This window comes from Typopeltis vanoorti, chromosome 2, assembly GCF_054136105.1.
Source record: "Typopeltis vanoorti isolate ZY-2024b chromosome 2, IOZ_Tvanoo_1.0, whole genome shotgun sequence".
In the NCBI taxonomy this organism is placed as follows: domain Eukaryota; kingdom Metazoa; phylum Arthropoda; class Arachnida; order Uropygi; family Thelyphonidae; genus Typopeltis; species Typopeltis vanoorti.
In genome coordinates this window covers 68,583,529-68,610,149 of record NC_143550.1, presented here as the reverse complement: position 1 = coordinate 68,610,149, position 26,621 = coordinate 68,583,529, and the positions used below count along the sequence as shown (strand labels likewise).

General features: G+C 35.4%; 1 protein-coding gene across 1 annotated transcript in view; it reads right to left on the bottom strand.

The window, feature by feature from the left end:
- Positions 1-2,208: 2,208 nt before the first annotated feature.
- The window catches only part of LOC150109139 (ATP synthase F(0) complex subunit g, mitochondrial-like), a 39,621-nt gene continuing 15,208 nt past the window's right edge, over positions 2,209-26,621 (bottom strand). Inside the window, exons 2-3 of the mRNA XM_090405823.1 lie at positions 17,737-17,897; positions 2,209-2,417 (exon numbers count right to left, since the gene is read on the bottom strand). Of these exons, the coding sequence (XP_090261949.1) occupies positions 2,319-2,417; positions 17,737-17,897 (260 nt within the window). The 3' untranslated portion in view covers positions 2,209-2,318. The remainder of the gene's footprint in view (positions 2,418-17,736; positions 17,898-26,621) is intronic.

Sequence of the window (26,621 nt, the reverse complement as noted above, 5' to 3'; positions counted from 1 at the left end):
GACTTTCCAGTAGTTTGTTATAGCAATGTTTGCTATAATAAAGTCAAATGTACAGTAAAATAATAAAATAAATCCAAGAAAAGGCTGGGACCATATATGAATACAGAAATGCCAGAACACACAGGTTTTTAGAAGAGGTACAGGAACTATGACCAGACAGTGAACATAAAATGGATTATGGAAAGAACAAAAGAATTTCAAAAGGAAGTATTCGTCTGTTTTATTGATAAGAAAATGTTTGACTGCACTGATCATAACAGGCTATGGAATTGGGAATATTAAGAGAATATGCTCAATCAGAGAACTGTATAACCAAGAAGCTCCAGTAAAAAACCATCTTTGGAAAAATAGTGTGTTCAAGTGGAAAAAGAGGTAAAGCAGGTGTGGATATTGTCACTCTATCTTTTTAATATTTATAGTGAATATTATGAGAATGGCTGATTTACATAATGACACAGAAAAATAAATAATTTGAGATATGCAGATGATACAACCTGATGGCAGAAACTAAGGAAGATCTGGAACAGTTGATTCCGTTAAGAGGAAAGCTTGCAGGGCTTAATATCAGCAAAACACATGCAATGGCTTCTGGCAGATTGGGTAAATTTGTGATTTAGTGGGGGGGATCAAGGATAAGAAACGATGGTCAATATGAAGATAAAATTAAAAGAAGGATAGCTATCCTTCATTAGGAATGTAAAAATAAAATGCATTGGTTAAAGTGAACAAAAATTAAGATAATGCACAAAAGTTATAATTGTTAAAGCAATCGTCTTTCCACACTAACAATGTATGGATGTGAAAGCAGGATCATTATGAAGACAGAGAATTGATTCATTTGAATTATGGATATAAAGAAGACTATTAAGAATGTAATGGAGAGCAAGAATGTATGTACTAAACAGAAATATGAATTTTGGACATATTTATGTGAGCACAAATCACTGATAAAAGTAATTATGTTAGGGAAAGTTAAAGGCATAAGAAGGAGAGGAAGGCAGCAAAAAAGTTGAATGGACATTACAAAGGAACTTACCAATATGAAATGAGAACTGCTGAAAGAGAAGAGACTGTGATGGAAAGCCATTTTCACGGCAGAAATTACTAGATGGTATATAACAAGTCCTAATATTTAACAAACCATATTTATTCATTCTGTATTTCTACATGGATATCTACATATGGGAATTCTACAACTTGCATGGATTCCTATTAATGGGAAACAGTGAAGGGGAAAGGGTTAGAAACAGGGGATGTGCTGTCAAATTTTTAACAACCAGTTTATTAAAAAAAATAAACATGGTGGGTGCTCCCTTTGTAAGAATTACTTTTTATTATTATTACATGACACCTCCAGGGAGTCCAAAGACTCATCAAGGGAGGGCACCCACTCTACAACTGTCTCCACCACTCAATCCCATCTACAACGAACCACAACTCTACCAATGCCATCTACCGCCAACCACCACCACTAGTATTTTCACAGACAATCACAAACATCCATGCCCATGGCAGGATTCGAACCCGCAGCCTTTTGGCTGGAGAGCAGATATGCTAGCCACTCGGCCAACCAGGCTGACAACCTGGCCTGGTTTGCCAAATTACAACCACCAAAAATATAAACAAATTCCATCATAAGAAAAGATCCACTTAATTTTGTCTGAAACAACACCTCTTAGGATAATGACTTTATTAGATTCACAACAATTCTAGAAATGTGAAATCTTTGAGATGTCGAGCACAAGAATGCCATTAGCTTATGAAGAAGCTGCCTGGGGAAAATTAAGATGTTTGTTAAACAAAAATATTGTTGTAAATTTGCTAGAGGAGATAATCCCTACACATGCTGCGATGTAGGGAAGAAGGGTGCCAAAATAAGCTAGACGGATTTTCTGTGTCATTATATACAAGCATATCTCCCAAATGCCTTTAGCCATTGTGGAATTGAAATGGGTGCTGCTCTACAGCTTACAGCCACTGTTGGTTAAACAACTGGCTCACAAAATTCTTGAAATCTTAACAATCGACGCATGTGAGTCAACTCCAGCCCACCATTGGTTAGAAGCCTCAATCATAGTTGCCCAAATTCTTTTCATACTAATGTAGATCTCTCTATCTAGCTTTGAGTTCAAATAATGTATTTTTAGATAGCAATAGAAAATTAAGTAAAAAGTGCTATTTACATATGGAAACAAATTAAAGAACACATTTAATTATTTAACTTTATTGAATGATGCAAATTTTTATTTTCCAGAATTCTAATCTTTTTATTTTCTAACAGATTATTACACATAACTACATAATTTACATTTTGTGCTTCAAACTTGATAGCCAATAAGGCTTCGTTTTCCTATACATTCTCCTATGAAAAAGCAAAATGCAATCTCCATTCCAACCAATGTATTCAACCATGCCTCCTGAAAAACAAAATTATTTAAAATTACTACTTAAATTTTTAATGGTATTTTTTTTAAAAAAGTCAATATACATATATCAATGTACAAGATACCCATCTATACCTAGTAATATTTTGGTAATCCTGCTGTTTGCAGGATTACCAAAAACTCTGCAAAGAGTACTGAACTGTGAAAGATTAAGAAACAATTTTACTTATTTAAAATCTTTCTCTTAATTATTCAGCCTAAACTAAAATGGACTGAAGGTGAGGGAGTTCTCATCACAATAGTTTTCCTAACACACAACATGCTATAGTGGTGTTTCACTAGTACATTTAAAAATAAATGTGGAGATGGCTCTTACTAACGGTTTTAACTTATATTTGCATTATAACCTGGAAGAAGTTACCCAAAATCATGAAAGCAGGTATAAATAAATAAATATATTAAATAACACCAATAGTTTAATAGTTATATATCAAATCACAATGTATTATAACATTAAATGGAGCATATGTGAAATAATGCACACAGATGTCACAAAGGTTGAGAGTAATCACAATGAGCATCTGATGAGAAAGAACAAAAGAAATGCTTAACATCCTTTCTTTTAGGGTTACACGGTGATCAGCATTCATTTTGAAAATTTTATGAAATTTACAACCGTGTTAAAAAAACTTTTTTATTATCCCAACTTTTCGATCTTCATATCAATATCATCTGGAGCGTACATAAATATTCAGGACAAGCTGAGTTACATCATTGACTGTAAGCTAGAGAAACAATGATTTGATCACGTCATTCTACTGGCATGACCTCTGGTGGAAAAAAATATATATATATAAATTACATCAAGCTAAATTCTATTTTACAATGACAGGAATAAACATTCTTTTAGACGGTTTACTTTCAGAAACAATTGGCATCCTAATTTTAGTATTACAATTCATATTTTTGATTTACAATACTGGATTTTCTATAGTCCTGTTTATAGTTGTTTTTAGTGAGGAAGGTCGAATATATATCTTCCATATGTTTGGGATTTTTAGACCATCATTATTGTTCAGGTTGGGGTGGTTGATAATAATCTCACAGGCTTCCTTGAATTTCCGTACCATGTTTTAGTGTGATGTAGACAGCTGGTGGTTTTCCAGTCAATTCTGTGTAAGGTATTCAAGGGCATGATCAGAAAGGCCAGCTTCACAATAATTATTATATTTAATGTGTCGTCTATGTTCCTTTTGTCTAATAGGAATTGTGCATCCTGTTTCTCCTATATATGGTATGTTGCAAGTACAATAAATCCGGTATTCCAGGGTGGGCTAGTGGAGGGAGTGGGTGTTTGGATGAGTTGAGTAAGCTTTTTAATTTTGCAGGAGGTTTAAAGGTGGCTTTGAGGTTGTACTTTTGTAGTACTCTGTTTATTTTGTTTGATATTCCTTTAATGTAGAGAATGGTTATAGTTTTACCGTAGTCTGGTTTGTCTTTGTATTTTATTGTGGTTTTGTAGAGAATTTTGTTAATAGTGTTTTGGCTGTATCCATTTTTTTTTTTTTTGTAAGTTATTACTGATAATTTTAAATTAGTCTTTCCACCCTTATATAAAGGCGGAAAGACGTTTGGTCCACCTTTAAACCTCCTGCAAAATTATAAAGCTTACTCAACTCATCCAAAGACCCACTCCCTCCATTAGCCCACCCTGGAGTATACCGGATTTATTGTACTTGCAACATACCATATATAGGAGAAACAGGACGCACAATTCCTATTAGACAAAAGGAACATAAACGACACATTAAATATAATAATTATGGTGAAGCTCGCCTTTCTGATCATACCCTGACCTTACACAGAATTGGAAAACCACCAGCTGTCTAAATCACACTAAAACATGGTATGAACAGAAATTCAAGGAAGCCTGTGAGATTATTATCAACCACCCCAACCTGAACAATAATGATGGTCTAAAAATCCCAAACATATGGAAGGTATATTCGACCTTTCTCACTAAGAACAACTATAAACAGGACTGTAGAAAATCCAGTATTGTAAATCAAAAATAAATTGTAATACTAAAAATAGGACACCAATTGTTTCTGAAAGAAAACCATCTAAAAGAATGTTTATTCCTGTCATTGTAAAATAGAATTTAGCTTGATGTAATTTATAATTTTTTTTTTTTTTCACCAGAGGTCACGCCAGTAGAATAACATGTGATCAAATCATTGTTTCTCTAGCTTACAGTCAATGATGTAACTCAGCTTGTCCTGTATATTTATGTACGCTCCAGATGATGATCTTGATGTGAAGATCGAAACGTCGGGATAATAAAAAAAAGTTTTTTTAACACAGTTGTAAATTCCATAAAATTTTTAAAATAAAAGTAAATGCTCAACATTACAATATACAGTAGTGGTTCTTAACTTGGAGGACATGTGAGGATTCAAAGTGTGAGAGGTTCAAAACATTTTAAGCAATGCTATTTTTATTAGTAATAAGAATAGCATTATTCCAACTCCAGGCCTAGCTTCTGTTTTAGGCAGGATGTAAAAATTTTACTTAACACAGGCATGACTGGTTCACCATCTGTCTGCTTCCAAAACGTTTACCTGTATCTCATTTTTAGATAGTAGTTATGAAAGCACACTGCATCTGCCATTCCATTTTTATGGAAAGGCAGTATTATGCTTTGCATATACACATATATATATATATATATATATACTGCAGATAAGGGAGCAAACAGAAGAAACCTATTGACATTCTAAGAGCTGTAAGTTGAAATTGTTGGGAAACACATCGTGGGGAAGGCTGTTCCAAAGAACAGAGGTAGATGGAATGCAGAAGAGGAGAAATAAGTTGGTTCAATTTGCAGTTGTACTGTAACGGCATGTCAGACAGCTGCTCGTTTTAACAGGCCTAAAATGGAGTAATATTTGCTAATTCACTGGAGCACCTGAGGAAAGGGTCATCTATGAGCCATATTGCTCCTCTTGACATCATCAAGAATTTTTAAGGAGGTTTTAGGTGTGCCACCCTAAATATGTGAACAGTATTCTAAGGGTGGGCAGATTTGGTATTTATATAGTTAGATTTTTATATAGATTTATATAACTTGGCATGTGTAAAATAGCTTCTTCAGCAGAAAAGAATGCCTAATTTATTAGGTGTTGAAGCTATTGATGTGATGCGTTTGTGCCAAGAGAGGTTGGAGGTAAATATCAGTCCAAAGAGAGATAGTTTATCCTGTTTGGTGATGTGTATATATTACTGAGGATGAAGGAGGGCAAGCTGAGATCCCTTTTGTGAAAGAAAATCAAGGCTACATTTTGGTGGCATTGAAGATGACTAGGTTATCCTAGAAATCTAGAAATATGAGCATATTTCTTCCTCCTCCATTTGGAGTATTACATTTTTTTTTTCTTTCATACTGGTCTAGGTTTTTAGAGTTATCATATAATTCGGTATAGAAAGTTTCTATTCTTTTCAAGATATCTTTTTTTTGTTTTTTAATCAGTACTCCATTTCATCTTTAAACGCTATTAATTTGCATAGAAATAATGGATACCAAAGATCCAACATTATTTCAAAGCCGAACGTTTGTAGAAACTATGAAAGTCATAAATTTGAACAGAGAGCTTACGAGAATACAATCCACAGCATCAGAGTTGCCTAAGCTTGCACTACTTAAAAGACATGACCAATGCCCAAGCATCCATATGTTTGCCTTTTATTAGTGCATCTGATACAGTTTCACTGGCCTGATAGCTACGTCGAACTGCTTGGTTCTCTTCAGAGACCAGGCAGAAACCTTAGGAGAGCAAAAACTCCCACTCAATACTAAAGAACTTGAACTTAATTGGTTGATGGACTGAGTCCTTGATTCTTTATCCCTTCATCTGGATTTTAGATTGTGGGTGATGAGATTATTGTGGGTAATTTACCCGCTCATTGTGAGCATTGAGGCTGTATCAGCTTTCTCTTGCGATGGAGGATTTCGGTTTTTTATGTTTGAAACGATCTGAGGGCTTGTAGTCCGCTGCCTGTCGAACTAACTGATTTGGGTGATTATCCGTGATTGTGAAGAATTTCTCTGCAATGCTTGTCATGTAGGTCTTAATATCTGGAAGATTGGCTTCTTGATGTACTGGATGTTTCTGATGAACCATGGGGCATTAAATGCCATTTTTAGGCATTTATTCTGTATTATCTGAAGTCTGTTGATGTTGCTTTTAGTCGTGTGACCCCAGGTTGGAGAGGCATAAGTTAGTTGCGGTCTGATTACCGATTTGAAAAGTAAGATTTTGTTGCTTATGCTTAGGAAGCTGTTTCCTGTTCAAAAGTGGATATAGCTGTGCTATAGTCTGACTTGCCTTAGTGGCAACACTATCCATATGTGACTTGAAGTTTAGACGTCTATCAAGATGAATTCCCAGATATTTGGTAGAATTGCGCCAAGGGATGATTTTACCAAACATTTGTATGCTTGTATTCGGTTCTGCTTTACGTCTGGTGAAAAGTACTGCAGAGCTTTTGTTTGGATTAATTGCGATACGCCACTTGGTGTACCAATCCTCCAATTCATTGACTGCTCTCTGCAGCTTGATTGTGGCCAGGTGTGGACGGAGGGATCTGGCTATAATGATTATATCGTCAGCATACAGAGCGGTGATAGCTGGAGACAGTTTGGGGAGATCTGCCATGTATATGGAGAAGAGTAGGGGAGAGAGTAGAGAGCCTTGAGGTACTCCGGCCGTGATTCTCCTCTCTGTGGATCTGATACCGTTGAGTTTTATTTTAAATTTTCTGTTGTGTAGATATGATTTGATAAGTAGCACTAGTGGCAATGGAATACTAACTTCATGTAGTTTAAAAATTAGTCCATGATGCCATACTCTATCAAATGCCTGAGTGATGTCTAGAAAAACTGCGCCAGTGTGTTGGTGCCATTCATACCCTTGGGTTATATGTTCGATAACTCTGTAAATTTGTAGCGTTGTGGAGTGATATTTCCTAAAGCCGAATTGTTCATCTTGAATTATATGGTTGATATCTGTTGCCTCTTGAAGCCGTGTGAGAATAGCACGTTCGGCTATCTTACCTATGCATGAAAGAAGGCTGATTGGTCTGTAATTTTCAGGAAACTGTGTATTTTTCCCAGGTTTGGAGATTAGGAAAACGTCGGCAATTTTCCATCGTTGTGGGAAATAATTTAGCCGGAGGATGGCATTAATGATGGCTACTAGATGCATAACCCCTTTGCGAGGAAGTAACTTGAGTACCTTATTTGTTATTCCATCTGGACCTGGAGCCTTTTTGTTATTTAGTTTTCTTAAAATCTCATATACTTCTGTTGGTGACACGGATTTGTTATTGGATTGGAATGAGGCATTTTGAGTTATTTTACGCACTTGGGTGTGAATTTTACTTATGAAATTTATATCTGTATTGATATAATTGGGGCTGCATTTGTTTTCTAAACTGTCAGCAAATGCTTCAGCTTTTTCCTCGTCGTTGTAGACAACATTAGATTCACCTTGGATTGGAGGAAATGTAAAACGCTTTGAACGGAGTGATTTCATCATTTTCCATATTGATTAATTCCTCTGTGTTTAATTGGAGAATTTTGTTATTCCAGAGTTGGTTACGGTGGTCCTTTAGGGCATATCGAACCTGGTTTGTTGCTCTATTGACTGCTTGTTTATCTGCTGGGTCCATTGTTCTCTGATATTGTCTTCTTAATCTGTTTTTCTCTTGGATAAGACGTTTTATATCCTGTGGAAGTTTATTTGATGGTGTACATTTGGTTATATGTTACCTGCGTTATAGCTGTCAGCAGTTGTTTTGCAAGAGTCTTCACTGCTTTTTCTACATCTTCAGCAGATGTTATATGCGGTATTGGACCAAGGTTTTCCTGGAAGGCTGAGGGAAGTTGTTTCCAATTTATAAATGTGGTGGTGTTTTCTGTTATATCTTGTATGGTGCCTAGTTGTAATATGATGGGGTTATGATCAGAACTTAAGTCGTTGATTGCTTGTATCTGATAGCTGTGCGCTATGTTTTTTAATATAGCTATATCTAGTACATCAGGATGACCGGTAGCTCCATAATGTGTGGGTTCAGTGGGTCCTATTACTGTTATATTTCTTGAAGTGGTGTAAGAGTTGAGTATTCTTCCATTAATATTTGAGTTTCTGCTGTTCCAGACTGAGTGTTTGGCATTAAGATCTCCGGCTATAATCACTGCTCTGCCTGTATTTAGTATCACCTCTAAGTCAGATTCAAGGAGTTTTTTATTTGGGGGGTTGTAGGCTGCATATATCGTAATGCTGCTTGTGTTTTCCATATGTATTTCTATTCCTGTAGTTTCCATGTGTTCTGTTTGGGGTTCTGCTATTGAATTATGTTTTATGTTACTTTTCACAAAGATGGCAGTGCCTCCACCTCTAGGCAAAGCATCTGTCTGTACGGTAAGTGCTATAACTATTGATTTTGATTTTGTCACTTGGACGAAGATGTGTTTCATTTATGAGGATGATGTCTGCTTGAGTTTCTGCTGCAAACTCCTGTAATTTGATAGATAAACCATTTGCATTCCATGAAACAATTTGTAATGATTTCGGTTTTCTTTTAGATTTATCCATTAAGAATTTCCATAAAGAGTGATTGTGTATGCCTTAAGATGATATCTTTGGCTTCTTGAGTTGGGTTGGTTTGTTGGAGTTCAGCAAGCATTTCACCTAAGTGGCTTGTTATGTTCAGTCAATACTAAAGAAATCCAATGTCAGAGAAATGTATTTTTCATAAGTGAACTCTTGGTTGGTGCGTAAAAGTAATTAATAAAGCAAGAGCCTTATAGCTTCATTTCGGAGATGTAAATTATATAGAAATAGTGGATATTAAAGATCCAACGTTATTTCAAAGTTGAATGTTTGTAGAAACTATGAAAGTTTGTCCTACAGTGAACTCCCCTCTCAGCTGAAAAAAAAAAAAGACCAAGACGAAATAAATGAATAGCCCTTTTAAGTGTTCGAAATTTCTGTTTTGCAAACCTGAAATAATTATATTTTATTTATCTAGATTTCTTTTCTCTTCTGTTTTTGAGATTTAGGGCTGATTCAGTTTTCTTTCATCAATTCCATCTATTTCTATTTATTGGGATTTCTGTTATTTGATCATTTTTATCTAATTCTTCATTACTTGCAATGTTAACTTTTCTCCTTTTCTTTGGAAAGTCTCCCCCCACCGAAAAAAAAATTAAGTTTTAAAAAAGGTTGTTTTGTTTCCCATCTTTTGTTGATAACAATTTTTGATCTTACTAATTTATGGTCCCAATTCATATTAAAATTATTTATATGTATGTCTTGGACAAAATATTTTCTGTTAGTAAAAAATAGTTTATTTCATTAAATAAACTTTTTATATGGACTTCACTCTGTCCATTTCTATTTCTTTTTTTTCTTCTTTTTTTTTTTAAGGTATTCATTACATAAAGCACTCTGCTTTCAGCAAATTCGACCAATCCATATTTTCCAATTCTCCCATTAAAATTATAAAGAATATGTCATTGCTATTTAGTAGTTGGTCTAGTGTTTCACAAAAGTGCATCTATTCCTTCCTTTGGATGGTATGAGGTTGGTGTATAAACTTATTTTTGTGCATGTGTATGCATATCATCCCCAAGACATTATATCATAACAGGGCCATGTGTAGACAAGTGGTTAGGAAGATAAAAGAAATTTGATGTTTTATGAAGACCTCAGATTAGTAATCAGTATGGGGGAAGTCTGTTCCAAAGAGCAGATGCATAGGGAATGAAGGCAGAGGATGAGTAGTTGGTTCAATGAATTTGAACTGTATATAGGTAATGACAAGTGCACGCTGCTGTTTATTCATGATTAGAGAAATGTGAAGAGATGGAAGTGGCCAATTCACTAGAGAAATACCTATAGAAGAGATATAATGAAGCAATAAAGTCTTGAACAAGGACAAAGAGTCTACGGGAAAGCCACTGAAGGGAGTGTTGAGAGAGAGAGGAGTCATTAATTAAGCAAAATGCCTGCTGCTGAATACAATCAAGCATTCTGAGAGAGGTCTTGGGTGTGCGAAGATGTTTTCTGTTTTCGCACATTCAAATGTGAAAACAGTATTCTAAGATCAGGCAAATTTCAACTTTATACAGTATGAAGAGCTAAGCAGATGAGAAGTACTGTTTGAAACGAAAAATACTCCAAAAAGGTTTTTGGAGGCTGAAGAGGCTATGGACCCAATGTGCTTATGCCAGGACAGGTTAGATGTGAGAATTAACCCAAGAAGAGAACTGATGCTAGCTGGCAAGCAGAATACTATCAAAAGTGAGGGAGAGTGAGGCATGATCTTACTACCTGGAAATGAGATGGGGGACTGCATTCTGTTGGCATTAAAAGTCACCAAGTTATCCTCACACACCACTTGAGAATGGCAAAGAGATCAGTGTTTAGGCATTCATTAAAGATCTTGACATGAATTACCTGAGCATTACAAGGTTTTGAAAATGAAGTGGAGCAGAGAGTACTGTCATCAGCAAAGCTATGAATAGAATTAGATGTCAGAAAGACGATATCATTGATGTATATGAGGAAGAGTGCAGGTGAAAGCACACAGAGCCCTGGAGTACACTGGCATCGATCGAAAAATCTGATGAAAGGAAACCATCCATTATGATCTGCATGGAATGATGGGAGAGGAAGCTGGCAATCCATTCACAAGGAGAAGGAGGAACACCATAAGATAGTAGCTAGCCTGGTAAGAAGGTCACAATGCCAGACTCAAATACTTCGGAAATATTAAGTGTGATCACTCAAATTTCTCCGAACTTTTCCATGGCTTACATCCAAAGATGGGTGAGGTTAGCTAGGTTATCTACAAATGACAATGGTAAAATCCAAGTTGGTGATCACTGACTGGTAAGTCTCCAAGAAGTAATGCAGCTAGCTATTGACAACCTTTGCAATTATGTTTGAAGGTATCAACATCAGGAGCAATAGGTTGATGATTCATTTTTATCTCCCTTTTTGAGAATAGACAATAAAAGCTTGCTTCCAAGCTACTGAAAAGATACCAAATGAGCATGGCAGCTTGAAGAGAGAATACAAGATGGGTGTGAGTTCTGGAGCACAAACGTTTAGAACTAGAAGAATACCATTAGGGCCAGGTGTGTTATTGGTAAGGGTGCTGAGTTTTCTGATGCCCTTTTGGCAAAACTTCAGAGAAAGCATACTGTGGATATGTTAAAGATACCAAGCTATTTTAAACCTGGTTTTACTCCATTTCCCAAGTAAGCAAACAGACAAACAAGTCGAGTTTGCACGTGCAAGTGTTGCAAGTCTAGGTGACCCTGCACGTAGTGCAAGACCAAGGCAACTCATGGTAAAAGTAGAATAAGCTCTGATCACTAATCTTAATACAAGTGTTGCAAGTCTAGCTGACCCTGCACGTAGTGCAAGACCAAGGCAACTCATGGTAAAAGTAGAATAAGCTCTGATCACTAATCTTAATACAAGTGTTGCAAGTCTAGCTGACCCTGCACGTAGTGCAAGACCAAGGCAACTCATGGTAAAAGTAGAATAAGCTCTGATCACTAATCTTAATATTTACCCATAATGCAAAGCACATCTCCTGGAGGAGATGTATGATGCTTTGTAATAAAGGCAAGGGGGCCACTACCCAGACCGGTTTCGACCTTTATTGAGGTAGAATGGGAGTTCATGTCTTTCATCATCGGCCTTTGGAGTATAAAGATTGCTGAGGGTCAGCAGGTAGTAATAGGGGAAGTTAAAGAAAGGTAGAGTAGGATAGGAGGTAAAAAGAGGCCTCAGTCAACCTGTTTAGCTGTATAACCTAGAGGTTGTGGCTAAAATGTCTGTAATATATACATATATATATATATATGTGTGTGTGTGTGTGTGTGTGTGTGTGTGTGTGTGTGTGTGTGTGTGTGTGTAAACATAATCTCCTTACACCTGTTCGAAAAAAAAACTTAAAATTTACAGTTCATTTCACCCGAAAAAACATAACTTTAGATTACATTAATCTAGGTGTCTGGAGACATCATCTCGTAACCCCTAAAAAATAAAGAAAAATGTTTGTTAAAATTTGGAACTTAGATTATTCTTAAACTATGCCTTACAACTGGAAAAAAAAAAAAACTGCAATAGCGGGATCCGTATTGAGGCAGACTTTATCAATCAGAGAACTGAGAATTGGGGGTAGAGCCCGGCCCGAGTGATGCAGCCCACAAGGAGCTGCACCTCCTGATCCAAGAAACACTCAAATGGGTTTCTTGGATCAGGAGGATATTAATTTTGTGCGTTAACATTAGCTTCCCGACAGCGTTTTGCGCAAAAAGGTTGCACAAACCGTTAGTGTTTAGAGTGGCAAGTTTAATTCCATGTTGGTGTTTAGAAGAAGGGGGTTTTCATCTGTTCGTGGGTCTACGTGAACCACATCTGGTTCTTCGTCAGAGCTGTTTGTGCTATTTGCATCCGTATCAATAACGAGGTTGCCTTCATATTCCATATCTGTGTCGCTGGGAGTCTCTATTGAGGACTCTTCAGTGGGAGCTCCCACTGAGGAGACCTCAATAAAGGTCGAAACTAGTCTGGGTTGTGGCCCTTCCCTTAATGCATAACATTAGACATATCCTCAAGGAGATGTGTTTTGCATTATGGGAGATACTGAGATAGGAGTGTTGGTATCTTGCTCCACCTTTGCAAGGAGTGCCCTGGTGTTGTACTACCTTACCCCAGTCCTGAAGATACTTTCAGGCGCAAACTTTGTTTGCTCACACTTGGATAAAGGATTAAACTAAATTTATTATACTCTAACCAAGTGAAAAATAAACTTTCAGCATCTTTCTCTAAATCCAGAGTAATTTATTAAAAAAGGGCGGCACACCATTTGGCAACTCCTATAGGTAGATATGACCTGCTAATGCTTCTGCCTGGTATCTCCACATGGGCCTGGCTCCCACTGAAGAGACCTCAATAAAAGTCGAAACTAGTCTGGGTTGTGGCCCTTCCCTTAATGCATAACATTAGACATATCTGCAAGGAGATGTGTTTTGCATTATGGGAGATACTGAGATAGGAGTGTTGGTAGCTTGTTCCACCTTTGCAAGGAGTGCCCTAGTATTGTACCACCTTATCCCAGTCCTGAAGATACTTTCAGGCGCAAACTTTGTTTGCTCACACTTGGATAAAGGATTAAACTAAATTCATTATATGTTTATCTAAGGCTCCAATCAAAGATCAGATCAAATATCCCTGCATTACAAGCAGGCTAGTCACCCCTAGGAATTATGCAAGGAAATACATCACACTTAAAAGGCAGTTAAACTTATGTTTAGTTTGAATATTTATGTACTGTTTCATCACTCTTCATCATTTGAACATCTCTCAATACAGTTTACGTACATTTGCTCCTGCAAATGACAATGAGATAAGTATGGTCAAAACTACTGAGCTGCTGTATTATTGCTTTTCTTAAAATATCACAAAACTTTCCTGTGAACTACAGACAAAAATATGTGAATGTTACTTGTAAAAATCTGTTAAGAAAAGCTATTCAAAACAGTATAATTATATGATGTAAACAGGACATAATGTCAAGCAATATGTAGTCTATATTTAAGATGTAAACCAGCAATCAGAATTGAAAGATACAAGAAAATTATTTGATGTAAAATGCTGAAAATCAGCAATAAAAAGAACAAAACTATGCAAAACCTAAGGAAAATCTTCAACTGCATTTTGAATGAACTTATAGAACATAACATATTTCAATCATTGAGACATTATTTTTAGCAAAGCTGGCAAATAAAATCTGGAAATAGACCATCAAATAAGCAAAGCTGATATGGTAGGGGAACTAACTGAAAAAATTTATATGGAATAAGAGAGAGAGACATTAGACAAAACACTAACTAGCAGTGCACAAGGCAGCATTCAACTCAGTTGTAACTTATGGATCTGAGAGTTAGGTTAGAAACAAAACATTTGATCAAGAACTAGAGGCCATAGATATGAGACTTCTAAGAGAGAATTAAAAGAGAACAGATGCCATCACTAGAATCATATGAAAATATCTGGAAAGAACTGGCATTGTTAGTATTGAAGAATGCATAATCAGAGCTAATCTAAGATGGGCCTCTTATTAAACAGAATGGGAGAGGGAAGGCAGTTGTGTGATACCAAGATGGATGACAAAAAAAAAAAAAAAAAAAAAAAAAAAAAAAAAAAAAAAAAAAAAAGACAACGATCCAGGTAGAATGATGCAGCAATAGTGCCCTGGAAGACAATATTGTAAGGTCTAACAATATTCAAGTACTGACAAGTGAGACTAACTGGATAAATCTGCTCTGTCACAGTATCTTGTATACCCTTTCAGTGTACATATCAGGAATTCAATGATGATCATGCTTCTAAGGCACTTCTGACTGAATCCTCTGGATCTCTTTCCTGCCATCTTGTCATCAAACACCAGTTTTCCTAACTTTTCCACACCCATTCTTTTTAAGTGGCCACACCATCTTAGATTAGCTCTGCTGACCCATTAAAGAATGCTAACAATGTCAAGATTCTTTTTAATATCTTAATTTTTAATATGATTCTGCCACTGATGCCATCTGTTCACTCCTCTAATTTTTCTAAGAACCCTCATATCTATGATCTCCAGTCTTTCACCCAGTGTTTTATTTCTAACCCAGATTTCAGATCCATAAGTTAAAATTGGTTACAACACTGTCTTGTATACAGCTAGTTTAGTCTTTTGGCTAATTTCTCTCTTATTCCATATACATTTATTCAGCCGGCTAACCACCATACCATCTTTGTTGATTCTGTTGTCTATTTCCAGATTTAACTTGCCATCTTCACTAAAAACTATGCCTAAATAGTTGAAATAATTTACTTGTTCTAATGCAGTTGATGTGTTCAGTGTTTATGCCTATTTTCATAGTTTTGTTATTTTTATGCCAAATTTGTTATAGCTATTATTCAATTTAGTTAGAGAATTCTGGAGACTTACACTAGATGTGTTTAGCAGTACATCATCTGCATGGCCTAATGCCACTTTAATATGATCCTATAGATCAGTGTTTCCCAATCTGTGGTCTGCAGAGCCGCCCCCCCCCCCCCGGGTGGGACGGGGGTCCCATGAGTAATTCAAAGGGGTCCGCAGGATAGTTTATTTTCATTAAACTTTATCTTATCATGTTGCTCACACCTGGCCTAATTGATATGTTCATATTCTTCCGAATATCTCCATTTATAACAGATTGCATTGTCATAAATGACACATTTAGTGTTGTAAAATTGTAATTTATTACTTCATCTTTATGATATGTAAAATATAAAAAATTTCCATTTTCGATTTTATGTGAGCCGCAGTGAATTAACATTCACTACAGGGGGTCTGCAACATCAAAAAGGTTGGAAAACACTGCTATAGATGATGAATAGGTGGAGATAATGTATATCCTTGCCTTGTCCCTGATTTTACATAAAACTATCATTCTGTATTTCCTTCAATTCTAACTGCTGACTTACAACTTAAATATCGACTATGTATTGTTGTGTCTGTATAATGTTCCATTTACCCCAAATAACTGTAGTGTTTCAAAAAACTTTTCTCTTAGTACCTTGTCATCTGCCTTTTCCAGATACACAAAACTTAAGTATAGATCCTTGTCATATTCCTATGATTTCTCAACTATTTGTCATAAAGTGAAAATATGATCTTGATAACCTCTATTTGGCCTGAACCCAGTCTCTTCTTCTCCAAGTTTCTCTTCCACAATCTTTTGCAATCTCTTTTCAAGTATGTTTATATAAATCTCACCTTTAGGACAGCATAATAAAACTGCCAAGCTGATTTCTGTGATCTCTGTAAGGTTCTTAATGCATCTTTATCTAGTCTTCAATGAGGAACTGCAAAGTTAATATTGAAGAGCAGCATAATGTATCAAACCTTCACATATTAGTGAGAATGTAATGTGCTTAAACAGAAAGCAAGTGGCATATGTTCCATGCAGATTCCATGAAGTGAGATGGAATCTGCAGTAAAGTTCTCTTTCTTGCAACTCTCTTTGGAACCATTTAATTAAATAATATTCTGTTGTCAGTTCATGTTATCTTCATGTCTACCCTCAACAAATGAAAGAAAGATGTTTTTCATGAAACTTCATTGCTAACAGAATTATATGCAAGTATTGTCAAGTGTGATCTATTTCTTTTATGATCATCTGAGAAAATTGAGATAAGATAGATTGAATCAATGAGTAGAAACAAATATACAAAATAAAGATAAAGAACACAATGATGATGGAATAAATGCTGAAAGGAAGTTCCCATATAATCAAGTAAAACTATAGAAACTTTTAGCCGAACACTATATTCATAACTACTTATTTCTCAGGAAATTACAACATATACTAAATATTAATTATAATAACTTTAATACTTCCAATATTTTGGCAACTTTACATTACCATCACCAGGTATCACAGACAATGATATGTGCACACACAGCCACTAACACTGGGCATATGACACTGAAGAAAGTCAACCAAAGTCAGGCCTAGAGTCCTAAATGGCACCTAATTAGTGACCTAAATTGCGTGGTCTTGGCCTTTGGGCTGAAGATCTGAGGATGAGTGCTTCCCAAATTTGGGGAAGTTTCATGCATCCAAATTTGTTGAGCAGTAAATACAAATATGAGAGGCTATTCCTCGAATCTGCCTCTGCCCTGAGAAACTTTGCAAACCCCAACAAATTTCAGTGCATGAAACTGCACCAAATTTGAGAAGCACTCATCCTCAGATCTTCAGCCCAATGGCCAAGATCACCATTTAGGACTCTAGGTCCAAATTTGGTTGCCTTTCTTCAGCCTCATTTGCCCAGTGTTAGTGCCTACATACATATATATCATAGTTCTGTGATCTCTCTCTCTCATGATGGCAATGTAATGTTGCCAAAATATAAATGTATTAATCAAAGTGATTATAATTAATATTTAGTATATGTTATAATTTCCTGAAAAATAAGTTATAAGCATCCATTGTATAAGTCTTTCTACCAGAATGCTATATTCATATTTTATATAGTATTTGGCGTCAGTCTTCTGAAATTAATTTAATTGCGAGCCAATGTAAAAAAAGTTTTTTTTCTTTGAGCTCACATTGTGTATTCTGTAGAATTGCTGGATAAATTTCTCTGAAAAACAGATAATGCAGAGGTACTGTGTGTGTGAGAGAGAGAGAAAGTTTAATTAAATACTTAATATCATTCATCTTGTCACACACCTTAACAGTCAAATTCTTCCAGGCTCCTGTTTTAGCTGAGTTTACAAGTTTATTGAATCCCTGAATAACTTGAGGAAATTCAGCTGGTGAAGGAGGAGCTAGTTCAACTCTAGCATATTTCATGAAGGCCTGCATACGAAGTTTTGATCCATCTAGCACACCTATCAAGTTAATAAAAGAAATTTCATAATACATAAGAAGTTATTAAAATATGAAAATTACAAAGTGAAAAACACAAGAACTTACTCAATTTTCTCTTGTATATTAGACTTGATAAAAACCTACTGATTACAAATACAAGTACCACTACAAGTTAGTCAAAAATCAATCACCTGCTCCTATTTAATAGTAGGAGCCCCATGATGGATTTTTGCATGATTAAAAACTATTCAAGTTGCTGCCATAAAGTAAATTAAAAGTAATAACAATAATACTTTAATAATGCTACTGATACTTGTTCAGTCATGTACTGGTATCAGCACAATATCAATAGTATTACTGATATTTTAATCAATGACATCATGATCAATAAGTAATGCATAAACTAATCCCAAACAAATGTAGTGTTCCAATTATCACTGCCTCCTCATCTCCTCTGCACCCAGGTGACTCTATATATATTTATTTTTTATTTTTTTTTAAATGTGGTTCCCATCCATGAAGGGTTATTAGTAAAACTATAGTACATTTGTACCATGGATGAACTAAGGATTTTTTTTTTCTATTTTTACCAATTTTATATATATATATATATTTGTAATTTTTTATTTATTTTTAGAAAGTCTGGAAACCTCGTTCTAGAGATCAAAAATGGAACTTTTTCAAGCTACTTCAGGCCTGCAATAAGTAGGGCAGTGGTCTCACACCAGGAATGAAATTCATCTCCCACCTAAAAGCAATCACAAACATCCGTGCCCATAGCAGGATTTGAACCCAAGACCTGTTGAATAGAGAGAAGGTACACTAACCACTCAGCCAACAAAGCCAAAGTAATCTAATTAAAGTCTTGTAAAGTGAGAAAATAACTTCACTAAGTTTTTTTTCCCCTCAAAATTATAAGTATGTGATAATTTAAACACTTGTACAAAGGGCCATTAAGTTTCAACTCTACTATCACTGCCAGGTCTACAGCTTCAATGATTATTATTATTATTCGTGACACCTCCAAGGAGTCCATAGACTCATCGTGGGAGGACACCTACTGTACAACTCTTCTACGTCTCCTTTATCATCTGCATCAACCCCATCTACTACCCACCACCACAACTAGAATTGAAAAAGTTCATATAAAGTTTCCTCCCTCATGACGAAAATTGAACTTAGGCCTTTTCCAATTGAAGGGGACAATGTACCATTGTTCTTCCAACTGCGCTACGATCACTTCTAACAAATTACCAAGGTGCCCCCAAGGGTAAAGGATAACTGGAAGGAGACCTCCACATGGCCTTCTGAGGAATGCAGAGAACCAACCAGGGCTTCTGACCTGATGTCCAATCCTCACCTTCTCGTGGGGCACCCTGTTGAGTATCTACATGGATACTGAACAAACAATTTTGTCGTATAATGAAACCTGTAGAGCATTCATGACTAAACATATACGTGTAACCACAGTAATAAGATTTTTAATAAGTAAATATTTCGTCCTAAGTATCATAGGACATCTTCAGTACAGTTAATTCAAACAATACTAGGAATTACATACAGTTAGGGTGCATGCTTACAATGGAATCCCTCTATGTGTGCAGTAGTGTGTTATAGAATTAAATTAAAATATATCTGAAAAAGAAAAAAAAAAGATTACATTAAAATGAAATAACATATAAAATTATTTTAAACAATTTAGGATAACAATTTCCCATACTTTAGGGACAGTAAGAACGTCATTATGGTTCAAATTAGGTCTGTGACGTAGGGCTTCAGCACTTACTTTATATAAATGTTCATGTTTATATGAAGATCTATGTAGAAGTTTGGTTTTCTTCCAATGGATCCTATGGTTTGGGTTTTCAATTCAGTGTTATGTGAGGCCAGATTTCTGTGGTTTGATTAGACGGATATGGTCTTGATGTTCCAAAATGCGTTTGTTAATGGATCTACCTGTCTGTCCATAGTAGGACAATTTACAGGAGCATGGGACCTCGTACACACACACACACCAGGTAGCATAAGAGGTGAGTTTGCCTTTAGGAGAAGGTAACCAATTGTAAATTTGGTTGATTGGTTTGTAGGTAGCAGCCAATTTATATTTCTTCATAATTTTTGAAAGACGTTCGGAGATGCCTTTGACATACGGTATGGGAATCCTACGGGTTTGTTCTCGTCTAGGTTGATGTGTGGGGAAGTGACTGATGATTTTTTTGCATTATTTTTGGATTGTATCCATTTTGTATAGCTGTATTTTTGATTATTTCCAGTTCTTGGTTTAAAGAACCTTCAGAGGAGCAGAATCTGTGTGCTCTGGTTACTAATGATTTAATGATGCCAAATTTTTGAGATGGATGGTGAGCAGAAGAATTGTGAATGTAGTGTCCTGAAAAAGTTGGCTTACGATAGAAGTGGAGATGGAACCATCTTCTTTTCTTTGCATTTGTACATCCGGGAAGGAGATACCCTGTGGAGATTCTTTTTCTAGCGTGAATTTGATGCACAGATGAAGAAAGTTGATTTTATCTAGGAACAAGTGTAGTTCTTGTTCAGAATGACCCCAGACAGCAAAGACGTCATCAACATATTGTAGCCAGATTTTTGGTTTAGGATTAAACGTGAAAATTTTTTCTTCCAGGTGTTCTAGAAAGAGGTTGGCTAAGTTTGGTGATAAGGGAGAACCCGCTGCTGTTCCTTCCTCTTGCTTGTAATTTTTTTCTTTCCAGGTGAAGTATCCAGATGTAATAACAAATTTGAATAATTCAACAACGTCAGAAGGGAATTTCTGGGTTAGCAAGTCTATCGTTTCCTTATGAGGCATGTCAGTGAAGAAGGAGACAATGTCAAAGCTAATTAGCATGTCAGTTTCCAACAGCTGAATGTCTTTTATTTTTACATGAAACTCTGTGGAATTTTTAATTGACGATGCTGAGCGGTCTATGAGAGGATGGAGGAGGTTAGATAAAAATCTTAATAATTTGTAAGTCAGGCTGCCAATAGAACCCACGACAGGTCTGAGTGGAATGTTATTTTTGTGGAGTTTAGGTAGACCGTATATTCTGGGAGGCCTAGCATGGTATGTCCTGAGATTTTTATTGTTTCTTGATCTAAGGAAATGATTTCATCTAGTAGCTTGTTCAGTTTCCTGAGCTGTCTTTTTGTAGGATCATAATCAGTTGGGCATACGTATTACGACCTCAGAGTAGTAAATTCATTTTTTGGTCATAAGTATTGGTATCTAGGACAACAGTGGTATTTTCCTTGTCGGCTCTGGTGATAATTATGTTTATATTACATTTTAAGGAGGTAAGAGCTTTCGATTCTGATGATGGGATATTCGAGTCCGAAGGTTTGGCATTATATATTATTTTTGCAATTTCGAAATGGCATATCAGACAGATGGCCGATGTTTCTTTCAATGTTGTGTATAAAATCTAAATAAGGAATGCAGTAGGACAATTTACAGAAGCATGGGACCTCGTATGCACCTCTCACTTCTTATGCCACCAGGTGTGTATGTATATTCGTCTCATCAAACCACAGAAATCTGGCCTCACGACACGGAACTGAAAACTCAAACTTCTACATAGATCTTGATATAAACATGAATGTTTATATAAAGAAAGTGCTGAAGCCCTACGTCGCAGACCTAATTTGAACTGTAATGATGTTCTTACTATCCCTAAAAGCTGGGAAATTGTCATCCTAAATTGTGTAAATTTTATATGTTATCTCATTTTAATGTAATCTTTTTTTTTTCCTTGATATATTTTAATTTAATTCTATAACACACTATTGCACGCATAGAGGGATTCCATTGTAAGCATGTGCCCTAACTGTATGTAATTCCTAGTATTGTTTGAATTAGCTGTACTGAAGATGTCCTATGATACTTAGACGAAATATTTACTTATTAAAAATCTTATTACTGTGGTTACGTGTGTATGTTTAGTCATGAACAAACAATGATGTGCTGCCAATTTGGAATTTAGCTGAGCAAATTGTTGACAGTTGGTACAGTGAATTGAGTGGTGGAGACAGAGAGCTGGGAAGTGGGTGCCCTCACTCGATGAGTCTTTGGACTCGGAGGTGTCACGAAATAATAAGAAGAAGAAAATTTTTTATGTAGTTCCCATCGACAAAAGATTTTTTCCTATTTTTTTTTAATTAATTTTTTTTTTAAAATTTTTTTTTGTATTTTTAAATTATTTTTACATAGTCTAGAAATCCTATTCTAGAAACCAAACATGGAAGAACTTTTTCAATTCACTTCAGGCCTCCAATAAGCTGGGCAGTGATCTTACATTGGGGAATGAAATTGACATCCAACCTAAGATACTCACACAAACATCCATGCCTGTTTCAGAATTCAAACCCACAGCCTATTGTTGGAGAACAGATATGCTAGCCACTTGGCTTGACTGGCCAAACATATCACTTTTCACAATGTTATTGTGAAAAGTGATATAATCACAGTGAAGAATATACAAGGGATTTGAAATAGGAACTGATTGCAATTCAAGTTTTGAGCAAGATAAAAATGAATATAGTAAAAAGTAAAAACGGAAGCAAATTTTAAAAATTTTAAAAAGTAGAGCAGCTTTCAGAGTAGTAAAAAATGGGAGTTTATAAAGCAATAATCAAACTAGAAGACTCAGTGACAGACTGAAGAAAAAAATAATTCAGCCAGAGAAGCATGTAGTGAAGTTGTCTGCAAGGAAAATAAGAATAATAAAATAAGAACTACACAGTGAAATCAGGAAGTTAAAAAAGAAGTCAAGAAAAAAAAGAAAGTGTATGAAAAGTTCCTGGCAAGTAAGTCAGCATGAGAAAATCCAAAATAATGTAAGAAAGTGAAGCAGCATGTAAAAGCAGCTAAACAAAAGAAAAACCTTGAAGTTTTCCTTTTGTTTAGCTTCCTTCCTTTTGTTTAGTTTAAAAGGAAGGACATACAAAATAAATATCAGAATGGTGACAAAATGCTATGGAAGCTACTTAAAAAAAAGGTTAGAAATAGAGGAAAAAATACTCTAAAATTAATTAGAAATAGTAATACACAGTAATAAAGATCTTCTACATGCATGTTTGGAGTAATTACTTTTAAGGACCATGAAATGAAACAAGAAGTGGTAAAAAATATTCAGGGAATGCATTAAGGAGTGCATATCGACACTGAAGATAAACAAAAGCCTATCAAAAACTTGAAATGCAGAAAAGCAGCTGGAATAAATGATATTTGACCAGAAATGCTCAAATATGGAGATATAAAATTTTACAGTGCTGCACTACATAATTCAAAAGCATAGTCAGATCAATTTCTGGATGATTGGAGTAGAGTCCTCACAGTACCCATCTATAAAAATGAAAAATGAGAATGTAAGAATTATAATGGAATTTCCCTGCTGAGCATTTCAGGTAAAATTTATCCAAGTATACTTGAGGAGAAGATAAGAAAAATTGCAGAAGAGAAACTTGGGGAAAAACATGCCTTGTTTCAGGACAAACAAAGATCATCTAGTTCAATATGGGAATATAACAAGATCTGTATTTAAGTTATGGAAATAGATTTGGAAATGGCACACGAAAAAGTGCCAAGAGAAAAGCTGTTCAAAGCAGAAGTATATGATGTAAATATTACATCATATCAAGCAATACATAGTCTACATTTAAGCTGCAATCAGAAGTTGGAAATGAAAGAGATGCAGATAGCTTGATGTAAAATCACACCTTTCTCCAATAGTCATCAACTATATAGATCACATTAAAAAGGCAAGTGGCATTCACAAAGTAAATCTCAGCTCTTTACTTTATGCAGATATTAAATTCTTAACCCTTTAACTGCTGATTTCATATTCTACTGACCTTGTCCCATGTGATGAATTAATTTTGCAAAAAATTTATAAATAAAATCAATTAAAATTCTTACAAGTAAAAAGTCCGGACAGCATCATATATTCTTGATATACACTTGCTCACTCACAAAAATGGCAATAATAGTGTTTTATAAAATTTGTATAAACTGCAAGGGGAGTCCACTTGAGGGTGCCATTTTTTTCCAAGCTCGAGTTAACTCGACCGTAGCAGTTAAAGGGTTAAATAAATTCAATACAAGACTACAGATTCCTTAACTAAACTTAATAACTGCTGTAGCAAAATCTGACATGAAAATCAGTTAAAAAGCTTATGAAAACAGGCAGGAACACTGAAAAACAGCAACTGCACCCTGAATGGAGAATAATTTTGGAAAGAAGCAAAACATTTCAACTATTTAGGCACAAATTTTAGTGAAGATGACAAATTAAATATGGAAATAGAAACAGAATAAGTAAAATCGATATGGTGGGGATCAACTGAATAAATTTATATGGAATAAGAGAAATTAATTAAAACATGAAATGGGGTATTACGATAAAGATAAATCCAAACAAAACAATTATTAATGAATGACAATTTAACACCAAAAAGAATTAAATGAGAATATTATGAGAACAGGAACCAAACCTTGGAGATTCAGTGGCAAGCCTTGAAGAAAACCCTGATTGATTGATTCAGCCAGAGAGGCATGTGGTGAGGTTGTCTGCAAGGATAGAAAAATCAGAACTCCATGGTGGTCACAGGAAGTTAATGAGGCAGTGAAGGAAAAGAAGAAAGCATATCAAAAGTTCCTGGCAAATAAGTCAGCTTGTGCTCTTAGAGAATACAGAGACAAATGTAAGAAAGCTCAACACTGTGTAAAACTGGCTAAACAAAAGTCATAGGAGGACTTTGGCAAGAACATAAAAAATAAATATCAAGAAGGCAGCAAAATATTCTGGAGGTTGTTGAAGAAGCTTAGAAATGGAGGAAAGAGTCTGTAAAAAGAGTTAGAGATGATAAAGGTGACATGAAAATGGGAGAAAAAGATATTCTTGAAGTATGGAGTAATTACTTCGAAAAATTGCTAAATGAAACAAGCAGTGATTGGTAAAAAACACTCAACAGGCATACAGTCAGGAATATATATCCATACTTGAAGTAGAAAAAGCCATCCAAGGTTTGAAATGTGGAAAGGCAGCAGGAGTAGACCAGAAATGCAGAAGTATGGTAGTATAAAAGTCTTACAGTAGCTGCACTGCATAGTTCAAAAGGACTAGACAGAAGGACGAATTCCCAATGATTGGAGTAGAGCTCTCATACTACCCATATATAAAAAGGATAATAAAACTGAATGTGTGAATTACAGAGGTATTTTCCTACTGAGTGTTCCTGGTAAGATTTATGCAAGTATACTTGAGAAAAGGTTCAGAAGAATTGTGGGAGAAAAGCTTGGTGAAGAACAAGCTGGATTTAGCCAAATAGAGACTGTCAGGATCAGATCTTCATTTTACGACAAATAGTTGAGAAATTATGGGAATATAACAAAGATCTGTATTTAAGTTTTGTCGATCTGGAAAAGGCATGACAAGGTGCCAACAGAGAAGCTATTCAATACGCTACAGTTATATGGTGTCAATGGGGCATTATATCAAGCAATACTTAGTCTTTATTTGAGTTGTAAATAAGCAGTTAGAATTAAAGTACAGGAAGGGTGGTTTAATGTTAAATCTGGTGTGAGACAAGGATGTACATTATCCACTCTGTTATTCATTATCTATATGGATCACATTATGAAGGAAAGTGGTATTAAACATGATATCAGAATTGGAGATGTTAATGTCAGCTCTTTGCTTTATGCAGACAATGTTATACTTCTAAATAAATCTGCTACAAGTTTGCAAGAGTCCCTGACTAAATTGAATAACTGTTGTAATAGATATGGTATGAAAGCCAGCAATAAAAAGACAATGAAAATAGGCAGAATCATTGAAAATGTCAACTGTGTTATGAATGGAGAACCTGTGGAACAAGTAAAACATTTCAGCTACTTAGGCATGATTTTTACTGAAGATGGTAAATTAAATATGGAAATAGACAACAGAATCAACAAAGCTGGTATGGTAGGAAGGCAACTGAATAAATTCATATGGAATAAGAGAGAAATTAGTCGGAACACTAAATTAGCTGTATACAAGACAGTGTTCAAACCAGTTTTAACTTGTGGATCTGAGAGCTGGGTCAGAAGTAAAACACTTGACCAAAGACTAGAGACCGCAGATATGAGAATCCTGAGAAAGATTAGAGGCATGAACAGATGGCATCAATGGCAATATCCTATTAAAAACAAGGATAACAGGAAAGAACCTGACACTGTTAGCATCCAGGAATGTGTTAGCAAAGTTAATCTCAGGTGGTTGGTCACTTAAACAGAATGGGAGAGGAAAGATTAGCAAAACAAACGTTCTCTGACAGGTTGGCAGGAAAAAGAACCAAATGAAGACCAAGATATAGGTGGAGTGATACAGTAAAAAGTGCCTTAGAAGACAGAAATATAAGATCTGATAATGTTGGAGTCTTGACAGGTAACAGATTGATTTGGAGGAAAATTGTTGATTTTGTAAGTTTATGTAATGTTGTAAGTTTTTCATGTAGCACCATCATATCCTGTACCCCCCCCCTTGAGGGTACATGGCAGGAATTTGATGATGATGAAGAATTATATGGGAAGATGGAGAAATGGAAAAAGAGAGACAGTAGATTCATATATTTATCTAGGACAAATCATAACAATCAAACATAACAAGTTAGACAAACAGAAGAAAGAAAAGAAAGTTGCAACTAGATTGGATGGCTTATTGGAAAAATAAAAAATATCTTCAAAGGTG